Raw genomic sequence first — 12,735 nt, 5'->3', positions numbered from 1 at the left:
GCTGAAAAGGCTTGTGTGGCTACACTAATCAGAACCTGGGTACAACTGTGCGCTATATTTTTATGCATTTCCAAAAACCTGTCTCCCCAGATCTCAATTACACCTTATCCTTTTTCTTACACCACTCATAACCTGCCAAATGAGCAAAAGACTGTGTGGTGCCAGTGTGGGCAAAAGCAAAAAAGAGCCTGGGCATTGACAAATCATTAGTAGGCCCAAATAAGACAAGCAACGAGTGGGTGCAGGGGGCCTGGAGTCTTAAAGCAGGGCAAGGCAGGGAGATGAAAATTACCACCAACATCAAAAGAGTCGCCCTCCTCCATACTTTCAAGGACTGTTTGTAGTGCATTATGGGTAGGGCTAATGATCAATTATGGGGTACTTACCAGGAAAGATGAACTGTTGTTTGTATTTGAAATAACTGGAGGCTGCGGAAAGAAACAAAAGTACAGAGTTTGATCTCAAGTCATGTGGAATCTGACAATTAAGTGTTTACACTCAAATAATTTAATATAGGGATTCACAGTTATGCCTTACAGTACAGACTTTAATTATTTCTCAAATATTCATTTATGTTGACTAAGCATTACACTCTGTTTTCTCTCCCTTTATTGAAAGGCTTTTAGCATTGTCATGACATGAATTACCCTGGCATGACCCATGCAACTTCTGAACTGGTATTTTCAGAATAAATTGGACTGCTCGAATGTGTAATTAATTTGCCTTTGACCATTGGAATAGTCAATTGGAAGTGCAGCTGAATTGTCTTAGCACCAGATTTTCCTACGTCTATATGAAATCTCCTTCACGTCTTTCCTTGACCTCATGATGTTTTATATAGAGGTAGAGAAAAAGACATAATGTTCTATTCAACTGCAGCCAGTGTATCTTAGTGACTTTGACGACCCTCTTACCCTTTCTCTTGTGAAATGCCTCAGCTATTGTTGGATGGATTGAGTGGTTCACATATGAAATTTGTCTAATACGTTGGTTTATGACCAAAAACCTGTCACATTTCTATCAGCCTCAACTGAAATCTGTGTTTGGTTCTTAGTGCTAAATGATAGCAAGCTATCATGCTTAACTAAGAGGGTGAACATCAGCATGTGAGCATTTTCATTGTGAGCATGTAAAGGCAAAAGATTAATTCCTTACCCTATCAAATATTTAGATTTGAGTGTATTCTTGCACACACCTGTCAAGTTAAACTGTTTCTGTTGCCGCGCCGACTGTGGGGAGGGATGTAGGGGCGAGGGGGGAGTGGCACTGCTGGGCAGAGGGGGAGCTGGGGAGGACGGGGTGGAGGAGGTGGTGGATGAGGGATTACTGCTGGAATCTGGTTGGTACGGGACTGGGATGTGATCCTGAGAAGAGACAGAAAAGAGGAGCTTTACTCGAACTTCAATGCTAGGGATTTTTAGTTTGTTAATCACAAAATAGTTTCGCTTTATTTTATTGTTTGCCTCTTTCTGAAACAAACCACAACTTTTAGATTGATTGTTTTTACCTTCCAGGCAGTACTTGGGTTTCATTAATTCCAGTACAATATAAAAATCTACTTGCTGAGCCGTAAAACTTGCCTGACAGAGGTAGTCCATCACAATGAGCAATACGCTGCCTTTACTTTTTTGACATCATTATGTTATCACTGTGTAAAGCTGCAGTTATGAACAGGAAGCATTTTCAAGATGCTCAAACATCCAAACAAGTCAGGTTGACTAAAACGGAAACAGGAAAACTACTCTTTATTCTTACTCCGGTCATATTTCTGCAAATTTAAGTGTTCCAGCTCCTCTAATCTCAATATGAGCTCTGTTTATTAATTATACTTGCTTTGAATGTAAAGCAATTCTTCTTTTGGCTGCATTCGCCATCTCCACCCTTACTGTGTTCATCACAGCCAGCTTCGGACTGAACTTCAGGTCTTGTCCAATGAGCTCCTCAGTAATTTGCTCCATCCGTTCAGTTGTTCTTTGTTGTCAAACTCGATATCAGATGTACATGACAACCACTGTCTCAACTCTATCCAAATTTAATTTATGGTTCAATAAAATCCTTTTGTAATCGAGTCTAATGAGCAAAAACATTTTTTTTTTCAGATCCCTTTTTTTCCAATAAGTTTCTCCTGATTGAACAGACTCGGCTCAAAAAGCACTTTATTATTACAAAGTCTGTCAGCAAACATTGGATTTGAAATCCGTTCAGCAGCCAACTCTTGAATCTCAGATATCAGAGCGTCCTTGAATGCACCAGTTAGAGGTTTCTTTTATCCTAACTCTTAACTACAAACTGCAAAAAAAATAAAGACGGTACAATTTAAATTGGATGGATTAGCTTCCTTGAGTATCTGCAGGTTGATTTCAGCAGCCCACTGACTTGAAGGGAAATCAATAGCTGCCTTGAAGGTGGGGAATCAATCTAAAGATTTAGGGTATGCTTTGAACAAATAGTTTGAAATGATGTAAACTTTATGCAATTTGTAATGAAAGAGCTGAAACTGGAGGTGATGAATCACTTGAGAAATGACTGCAGAAACTGGCAATATTTACCAGGCAACATGCCCTCCAGCCCATAGGACCATATACTGTTGATTGTTTGTTCCAACCTTCTTATACGACACACAGGAAAATGTACTTATTTAGCTCCCTACCCATTGCAGCAGATCAACATTAGTTGCGTATCTTAACTTAGGTACTGTTCATAAGTACATGATGTAAAGACGTTAAAGTGTACTTCCGGAGCAAAATCATCCCATGGTCTCTTACGGCAATTACATACATCAAATAAGCCATCGAGATAGTTTTTTTCATGTTACAATTATTAAGGGAGAAGTCTGGTAGAGTTTTTACAGCCGAACGTGGCTAATACTGATTAGCTAGGGGTTAGTACGGTGAAGGAATTAAAACCACTTTTAACCAATAATAATAATAATAATATTTAAAATAACAGTAGCATTATAAGAGTCCCTACACATAAATCGAAAAAAAACCGACAACGTAATTAGTGAACCCGGAGTTTATTAAAAGAGGGTTTGGAAAGACACTGGCCTCGGTACCAGCTCCTCTCATAATAAAGTCCATTCAAGTCCATTACCAAACGCAATCCAAAAGGAAGGAGCCCGTTGGTGCTTCGTACCTCCTTGAAATTACTAATGGCTTGTTTTTGGGGAGGACAGTCAATTCAATTCAATTCAAGGGGCCTTTATTGACATGGAAAACAAGATTTAACTTTGCCAAAGCAATTTAGCAAAACAAAAAATACCGCTACTAATAATTTTTTTTAAAAGTACAAACACAGAAGAATTTATCATTTGCCATTAAAAATATGTATATATATATAATTACAAAACTGGAATATAAAAACTAAACAACATGACTTTTATTTTAATTTTTTTTTTTTAATTATTTAAAAAGAGACGTTTGCAAAGATATTGTCACATGATCTGATCCGAAAGGTTGTGTGATTTTGAAGGATTTATATTCACACTCTCCCTTTTTTTCTTTATAAACACTCTGATTTGGTGCACAAGATTTCAATCACATCACCACCATGGCAAGCTTGTGATAAACTTTTTCCCCCTTCAACTGAGAAACTGACATATATGCTGGCTTCATTGTATGAAAACAAATCCATCTGTGTACATATCAATACTGCTGAAGATAATTTCGTACGGATTCATGATCCCCTGAGAAAGATACGATGACTCATAACCATTTTCCTGCCCCCGAAAATGGAAGAAATATGATATGTAAGACAGGTTACGCACAGATTGTAATTCACGATTTATTTTTTGCACTTACCTTGTTGATTTTGTTGGTTTTGGGGAGTGTCTGACTGATGTGCAGGTCTGTGTACCTGAGCGGGTTGTTGATGTCACATGGCACTGATTCAGTCCGTACCAGACGAGCTACTGCAGGAATAAATAGCACAGAGGAACAGTGAGACACAGTGGGAAAGCAAAATTAAACTTGCCTAATAGCTTTAGGAAAATTATGAGTTCACTCTTTATCAGGCCCTGCTTTTAATGTGAAAAATGAACTAACTGCATTATCTCAAACACCATCCATTTTGTTTTTTTTAAATTGCACACAGACACTTTGTTGAGAAAAAAGTTTTCTTAAGGAAACTATTTCATTAAGAAACTGTCACTTTCTCTTACTTAAGCAGGGTAGGGAAGTCTAATTAGTGTTCCTTACCTTGAGTTGTTCCTTGGTGATCTTATTTAGAAGAGAAAGAGGGGGGAAAGGCAGAGAAAGGACAAAAGAATCTTAATTCTTATAGCGGATAATGGGAATTTTTTCAGTACTGTCTGTGTCAGTACAAACAGCGCACGAGGCAGTCACATTTGTCAAACCTAAGTGCCTTAATTAATCAGCAGATAACCTTCTATCTGCCTACACCAGCAAGACTCTTTACTTTTTTTAAGTGGAGACTCAAGTGAAAAAAATATGTCTCTGCAGGACACATTCAAACATACGAATAATCAGCAGGGTTTACAGTCAAGTTCTGAGTCCGTATTGCTCAAATTTCCTAACTAGTAGATCCTATCTTAACGTAAAAGACAACAAAGACAACAAAGTCAATGTTTCTATCCTAAAGCCGGGCTCGGACTACAGGACCTTTAAAATCGGGTTGCATCACACACATAAGAGGAAGAATTCACAGATTTTCGTCTTGTAAATCTCAAACATACACACACTACAAGAACTGAAACTAGTGGCGTATTCCACACTAAAGGATATTAATTAAGATCATCAAAAAGGAGACTGACGAGGGGCGTCAAAATTCTCTAAAGTGTGTATAGAGCAGAGCTGCTGCTCCACTGTGCGCATATATGCACAAGGGACACAACAGTGATGATTATTTCAGAAGATTACATTTTAGATCTGTTTCCTCTGTCAAGTTTCTAACTATAGTTTTTAGTTTTGCTGCTAAAATGTATGTTTGCTGCAGTGACATTACCGCATGGAAACATTTACTGAGAGAAGCTGTGGCGTGCAGAGACTCTCTAAGGGGAAGAAGGAAAAAATTAATGGATGTATGAAATGAAATTGTCTATTAGATTTTTATTACACAGGAAAACTAAAGAAACAACTTAGATAACCATTAAAAAAATAAATTTAAACTTAAAATTAGCTGAGAAAAATATCACCATTAATGTTGTTGAAAATGTGTGTAGAGCTGACTTGTTACATTAAAAAAAATACCTTTGAGGGATTCTCGTCCACCTCGCTGTATGATCAATAAATGGCAAGGTGGGGCTTCTTTGGTGCATTTGTTGTGGCACTTCAGCCTGAGTGCATACAAAAGTACAGGGAATTAGATTAGTTGTTATTAATTTATTAATAAACCTATGCAAAGTGGGAGCATTAACATGTAGCAAAACAGACAAAAGATGCAAATTGCTAATTTATTGAAGTAAGATAAGAACAAAGGGGTTCATAAGCCTTTGTCACCTATAAAAAAGCAATCAAAAATAAATAAATACAAACAAAACCAAGAAAGATGACACATTAACTTCATAAAATAATGATAGAGATGTTTGATGTTAGAGATTTATGTGTGATCTGACCCAAATGAATATTGTTACAATGAACCATACTCAATACCTACTTGCAGTTTTTACATTTCAATCCAAACAACATTCCCTTTCCACATACTATGCATGTCTGGGACATCCAATACTTTGTGGAAAACCTGCAGGAAAAAAGAAGAGAGCGTGATAAGGAAGACTGACCTTTTGCTTTTGATACATTCCCTGCGTAACCTTAATGACAGAATCCAAGCTAATGCACCTTTAAAGTGGCTTTCTGATTGGCAGCAGTACAGTTTGTGATAATAATAACACCTAATCAAAGTTTGAACGTCAAATTGAGTACCATTGCATTCCTTTAACACTCATACTCAGATCTGCTATTTGGCATTTGATGACATGTATACATATATATTTGTATCAGTGGTGGAAGAAGGATTCTGATCCTTTACTGAAGTGCTAATACCAAACTGTGAAGATACTCCACTAGTGTACAGGAGAAAGGGACCTTTTTTCATTGTTTGGGAATTGGATAAAGTTAAAGAGTTCTGGAGGGAAATGTAACAAGCTCTGGAGAATATACAGGGGCTTATGTTTTTAACACTTGGCCCAAAGCTTTTCATTATAGGTCTCCACCCTGATAAACATCATACACCTAAAAAAGATACTGTTGCTTTAAATCTTTAGTTACTGCTTCTTATTTCACTCTCTTGGAAGAAGACCCATAAACCAAAAGGGCCCTTTTATACAATATCTAGAGCGTTTTCAATCTTAGTAACAAATAAATCAAGTAGTGATGAATGTGGCGGGTGAGGTGAAAATGTCAGTGGTCCTCTGCAGTTGCCTATATGAACTCCTTTTTATACTTTTTCTGTTCCATGTGAATAAGTCTTTAAGTTTGAGACAATCTACAAATGAGGATTTACATTAATACAACAATCGGTCCGGGAGATGGCACCACAGAGGCCAGCACCGCTCTTAAAGGTTCCAGTACAGTAACTTCTCAAACGAACAAATCCACAATGTGCTCAGCAGTAGCAACCAATACCCTGCACACACTAGCCAAGCGGTTCCGAGCACATATGTGAATATTGGCTGTATTTACTGACTCGACGCCTGAATGCCAGCAATGCCGCTGGCTGGCTAATGGCAGGTGACTAATGTAGTTTGACAGAATCCAAATCTGTTGTTTAGGCCCTCCTTTCCCTCAATTGAGAGGCACAACTCAATCAAACCCTGAATGGATCTTTAGTGGACTCTGGAGTGCTGTCAAGTATGAACAATGATGTGACATTAAGGGCAGATTATGCATAAAGAAATCTTCTTCAGAACAGTTGAGGCCCTTAAGCGAAAATTGGTGCATTGTGTACCAGTGATGCAAATGCACCTAGGGTAACAGGCCAACAATGCGATCAAGGACAAATGTTAGCTTGAATATGATAATGGCATGTCAAGGATATTGTTGGAAGGAATATTGGTATTTCTCTTAAAACAAGCCTTAATCTTCAAATAATGGCTGTATAAATTACATTTGCGCTCAGTTTGGCTAAGTTTGATGAGATTTAGAGCTTTTCTTTTCACCTTGGTGACTTTCAGCAGGCAAAACACCCACGTTCTGGTGGTTGCTAAGATCCCACATCTAATACGGTATTGTTTTACTTTTTAGATCACTAGCATTTGGAGTCAAGCAGGGTTAGAGAGAAAGAGAAGGCTAGACAAAGAGAGAAAGAGAATTGAGTTATGCAAGAGGCTCTTTTCTTTAATTGGACTGACATTCTATCACAGATGTATGAGTGTATGCACAAACTTGCACACGGTCACCCACACTCTTTCCTTTAGGCCTACCTGTGTTTTATTGAGTTTCCCAGATCTCTTCGGGGAATCTGCGGGGACCAGCGAGGCACTGAGAGAGTGTCTGGAGGGGAAGAGAGAAGAGAGAAGAAAGGTTATGCTTTTCTTTTCTTCTCTTTTTTTGGTCAAATCAACGCCTTTCAGAATTGACTAAATGTCTTGCATTAAACATTCATTTAGCATAAATGGCATTTCAGGGAACAGACTGATTTTGTAGCAACACACTAAAATTTTAGTGTCAGACTTAATCAGCTATTTGGATATTATGCACAGTTACAGGGTTTTTCTGGCCAAAATTTGGGCTGAGGCGGGAAGGGGAGCGAAGATTTTGAGGTACATGCGCATGCACGAGAGCCAAAACATGCACGTGTTACTTGACGAGCGTGCATGTTTGGCTCTAGTACACATGCATGTACCTCAAGTGCCCAGCCACTGACTGCTAAACTAACGTTATGTCCACAAAACCACGTCCACCTGACCTTTCTCATTCATACAACTCTGTCACCCACAGCCCAAGTACCAAAACAGTTCCCTACAAAATATCACTCACTGTTTACATTATTATTATTATTTCCACCCTTATTTTTTGTGAGCAGTAAGTGTGCCAGGGCGGATGTCGAAACCAGGAAGTTAAGCATCACGCTGGCTCGCATAGTCCAAAACAGATTATGTCAGAAAAAAAGATCTGTGACTCACGTTTATGATACTTACACGTTTTTCAGTCAATCTTTACATTTGAATACCTTTTTATATTATAACTGAAGCTTAAATGTGATCACCAGAAGTAAAAAGCTAACGTTACTACACGGTTGCATGACTGACGTCACTATCACTAAGCTTTTCACTAATTTCAGCCACTTGATTTTAAAAACATTGTATAATAGGGAAATAAGACTGTTTTTACTTGTGGGTTGCTCTCCGCCGGTGGGGTGCGTTCATGCTCAGCACAACGTTTGAACAGAGGGGAGCGCCTATTAAGAGTGAACAGACCAAGACCCCACCACAGCGACTTCCTGGCTGATCCATTACGGAAGTGTAAACCTATTTAAGGCTTGTTTACAAAAAACATTCTAGTCTGTATGTTTAGCATATCTCCATGACAACACTGAGGGGGTTGAATTTTTTTGTACCAGGCTAGTTCTTATTTTAATGGAGGTTAAAGTTTATGAACAATTAGGGGCGTGGCCTCTTGAGTGACAGGTAGCCTCTAGCCCTCACTTCTCCTCAGAGGCAAGTTGACAGGATTAGCATGCTAACTCCGTCATCTCGACCTGGATTGTGGTCATTCGTGTGGTGGTGTTACTATAAGATACAAGATGGTTTGCTCTTTGATCAACTGTACAAACTGATGGTTTAGGAACACACCGTGTTAACGTAAGCTTTGTTATGCTAAATAAATAGCCGCACTTGCACCATGACTTGCATTACAGCCTGCTATCAACGGCACATACACCAGATGCTAATCTGGAGCAGCGGGAGGATTCGAGTGCCGTGTCCGTAGCTATGCCAGGATTTGGGACTGAAAACTGATGCTGAGACAGCAGACTTTTTGTGGAACAGGTCATTTTTGCATTTTATTGTGGTAGATGTTATATAAATAGCCTATCTCAGAGGCTCAACTGATTTTCATAATGGAGACAATAGCTTAAATTATTTATTATTGTCTACTTATCAAGCATTCACTAGGACTTCTTATCACTCTAGTACTTTTAATGTTAATGTTAAAGACCTTGCAACAAACATCTGTCTGCTAAAACACTTTGATTACCAGCTGCACACGTTGGCACAATCTGTTTAAGCAGTACGAGCGCTGCTCGCTCGTTGTCTGTCCAGCGAAATGATGAAACATCATATTTTTCTGTAAGCTATATGCTGTTTTTATTTGGGCAACTTTGCAACAAAAGTCTGTTTACTAAAACTCTTTGGAAACCAGCTGGGCACGTTGGCGCAGGATGGTTAAGCAGTACGAGCACTATCTTGCTCACTGTCTGTCGAGTAAAACGCTGCACAGAAGGTTCAGACACAATTCAGAGACAGTTCAGAACGAGTGACATGCAATGTACGGTATATTGTGGAAAACGTGTTGCTTCGGGTGTTTTGACGTTAGCAGGTGTGTTGTCATGCTGAAAGGGCAATTTCTACCCCTGCTGTTGAGTTGGTTGAACAGAGTTGAAAACATCGCCACTGAGCTTCTATAGAACTACATTGATTTTCAATCAAGATTTCAGCGAGCCTCTAAATTTATAATGCAGAAAAAACCCTGAGTTAGTCATGACTCAATGTCAACTCATCATTAGACAGACAGACAGACAGACGGACAGATAGATAGACCTTGATAATTAAAGGAATGAAAGTGCTTTTCAAAGACAACCCAGCTTCCAGCATTTCCATCAGTCAACAACACTTGAACAGTTTGTATGTTTAGACATAGATATCTCTCATTGCTACCTGTGTTCAATTGTGATGAACTCTCTCTTCAAAAGGTTTCCACAACAAAAAGCTTTCGCTTGGTCCATTAGTGCTGGCAATGACTGAGCAGCCCGATACATTTATGCGGCAACTCTTAATACCAGCTGTGAATGGCACCCTAAGCAGCGTTGCCTGTGAAGGCGGGTGGATTTGGTGGATATGCATTGAGATAATAATGATGTGCAGGCTGCCAATAGTTTTAAAAAAAGGAGTGCTGAAAAGTGTTGTCATAGGTCATATCAAAAATTGTATCACGCTAGATCATTTTTGTTCCTGGTGGTTTTATTTAAATTTCTACAGAAACCCGACATGTGTGGGTTCTATTCTGCTACACTTGTGACAATTTGTAAATGAATAAATGCAGTCAACTAAACAGAACAAAGAACAAGAAGTACATACTCCACAAGACTTGTAAATAGATTTTAATGTGTAAAATCAACACAAACGTTCCCTCTAAAGTAAGTCTATGCATATCTAATATTTGAAGAATACACAGCATTTATACAAACAGAATAACTTTGCATACACTGTGTAATATTGACAAGCCTACACAAAAAGACACGCTGTCCAATCTTTCATATTTTGCATCTTCTTAGCTGAAGGTAAAATGTGTAATAATTTAGTGATATTCTGGCTACCTTTATGCAGAGTTAATCATGAGTATTATGTTACTTTAAGCTGCAAATGGATGCCAGAAAGAGGGGAGTAGAGGGGACTTGAGATTTTTGTGTGTGGGTAGGTAGAGGAGGTGAACAATACAATAAGGATAAAGGAAGAAACACAAGCCACAAAAAACAAAGTTCTTTCCTTAATTCATCAAACTCCTTATTCCTTGAAATGGAACTGTGGGCCGAGGTGTGAGATTGATCTCCATATGAGAGAACAGAAGCGGTTCGCTCCAAGTAGGCCCGCAAGGAGAAAGAGAGCTGAGTTGGTTTCAGCTAGAAAATAACACAATATTGCCTAAAGCAATGAATAGTCTATGAATTTGAGGACATCTTTGTCAATTTTCATATTCGCAGGCTGTTCATTATGTCTTTTTTACTTGAAAGGCAACAGAAAAGACATTAAGAATCATTGTTGAGATGCCAATGTTCCTCCTAGAAAAGTTTAGAAAAGTTTTCTGAGACAGATCATCTGTGGTGCAGAATATTCTCACTGGTGGACTTCTTAATGGAAGTCCAAAAGAGATCCAATCATAATCGGAATTTGACAATAATGATGGTTAGTTCTTAATAATTTTATGATCATGGCATTCATGTTGTAGATACTTAAGGCTTGGTAGAAAGACTTTATGTAGCTAATAGCTACAGACTAGCGTGGCTTGTTTGAGTGAAGTTCATAAAGCCCCTTTCACACATGAAAGCACGCACTGAAAAGCTGAAATGATCTAGTCATTAACTGGCAGGGCTTTAAGTGTGAACGCAAATGTCCGATTCAGTCAGACTGGATAACAAAGAGTTTACCTTGCCAGCTAGAAATCAAAGTTATCCGACAAATTCAAATCAACTAAAAAGAGCCTTGGTTGTTTGTGACCAAATTAAGAACGTGCTTCTTCAGTCCTATTAATTGATTATGATGCTGCGAGTCATCGAGAGTGCTAATCTCATGGCCCCGGTGACGTACAGCATTTCCTGGTTCCTGAAACACCCTTCCTCCTCCTCCTCCTCCAGCCTCTCCAGAGGCTTGGTGTCTTCCCTCTGCACGCCGATGCATCGCTCAATTACACTCAATCAAGCTGATAACTCAATACAGAGGGGAAACTGACATCATCTGCTTTTTGTTGGCCTTGTTGGCGACTGGCAGATGATTGGACTTGTCAGCGGCGTGGTCAGGGCTGTTTATCATTGTGTGTGTGCTGCTGTTGTCGCTGTCTGTCTTCTGCAATGGTCGTTGATGATCCTACCATCCCTCAAAGAACGGGGGAGGGCAGATTTATGTCAGTAAGTACTTATACAAACAAATGCGTACACATATGCGCACACACGTCAGTCATATAAAGAAAGCATAAGCTTGAGAAATGACAGAAACCTTCAGACGTGCAACAGATGTGTAGCACTTGTGTGTGTGTTTTTTGTGACAAGGGATTGAATTTGGTCCTTCTGTCTGAAGAATGGGTTTTGGAGTCATAAAGTTTTGTTTTTATTTTTTACTTTATTAAAAGTAAAAGACATCTGTTATTGTTTTACAACTTTAGGTGTGTTGATGCAAATATGTATTTTTTGTTTTGGTTTGCACTGATTGTTTGTTTGGTTTAAAGGTTCTATTGTCTGATATCTATGTTATGTGCATGCTGCATGTACAGCATGAAATCAAGATTGCGCTTGCAATTATTATATGAGTTGGCTTGGTTTCACTTTCAACAGATACACCTGTTAGTCTGTTTTATTTCTGTCAAAGTAGCTGCTCAAGAAGTGTTTGCTGTAGTAGTATTATACCATACTTACCATGGCAACCACAGGTGTTGCCAAATCAACCAAGACTGAAATATCAAGGAGTTTACAGCTTGAGATTGTGTTGGATGTGTATGTGTATTTACATCAACCCAATTTAAAAAAAAAAAATGTAAAAATCCAAAATACACCTCAAAATCTTCATCAACATGCGCTGCAAACCCATGACTGAGATAAACTGTTTTTATTTCAGTGTTATCTTTGTAGTGCATAAAAGCTGGAAACCAGCTGATTGGTCTCCAGAGATACCACCATGACAACAGACACAAAACTAAAGTGTAAATTAAGGTAAATACAGCACACATGTTCAACATCCAGTCACATAAACAAGGCAAACAATGGAAACTTTAGGACAAATTTGAAGAAAAACTAGGGTGAGTAGTTGTATGTGTGTTGGTGTGTGTGTGTGTGTGTTTGTGACAGATGAGC

General features: G+C 38.7%; 1 protein-coding gene across 2 annotated transcripts in view; it reads right to left on the bottom strand.

Annotated features, from left to right (window-relative positions):
- Window positions 1-12,735, bottom strand: part of ksr2 (kinase suppressor of ras 2) — a gene marked incomplete at both ends in the record, with an annotated part of 93,685 nt that overhangs the window by 19,109 nt on the left and 61,841 nt on the right. For both annotated transcript variants that reach the window (XM_083911672.1, XM_083911673.1), the window contains 6 exons: window positions 387-428; window positions 1,196-1,364; window positions 3,801-3,910; window positions 5,208-5,293; window positions 5,614-5,697; window positions 7,379-7,448. In XM_083911672.1, coding sequence (XP_083767798.1) covers window positions 387-428; window positions 1,196-1,364; window positions 3,801-3,910; window positions 5,208-5,293; window positions 5,614-5,697; window positions 7,379-7,448 — 561 coding nt within the window. The remainder of the gene's footprint in view (window positions 1-386; window positions 429-1,195; window positions 1,365-3,800; window positions 3,911-5,207; window positions 5,294-5,613; window positions 5,698-7,378; window positions 7,449-12,735) is intronic.

This window comes from Echiichthys vipera (assembly GCF_963691815.1).
Source record: "Echiichthys vipera genome assembly, chromosome: 4".
NCBI lineage: Eukaryota > Metazoa > Chordata > Actinopteri > Perciformes > Trachinidae > Echiichthys > Echiichthys vipera.
Note: the sequence above shows the minus strand (reverse complement) of the source record. Positions and strands in the feature narration are given on the sequence as shown.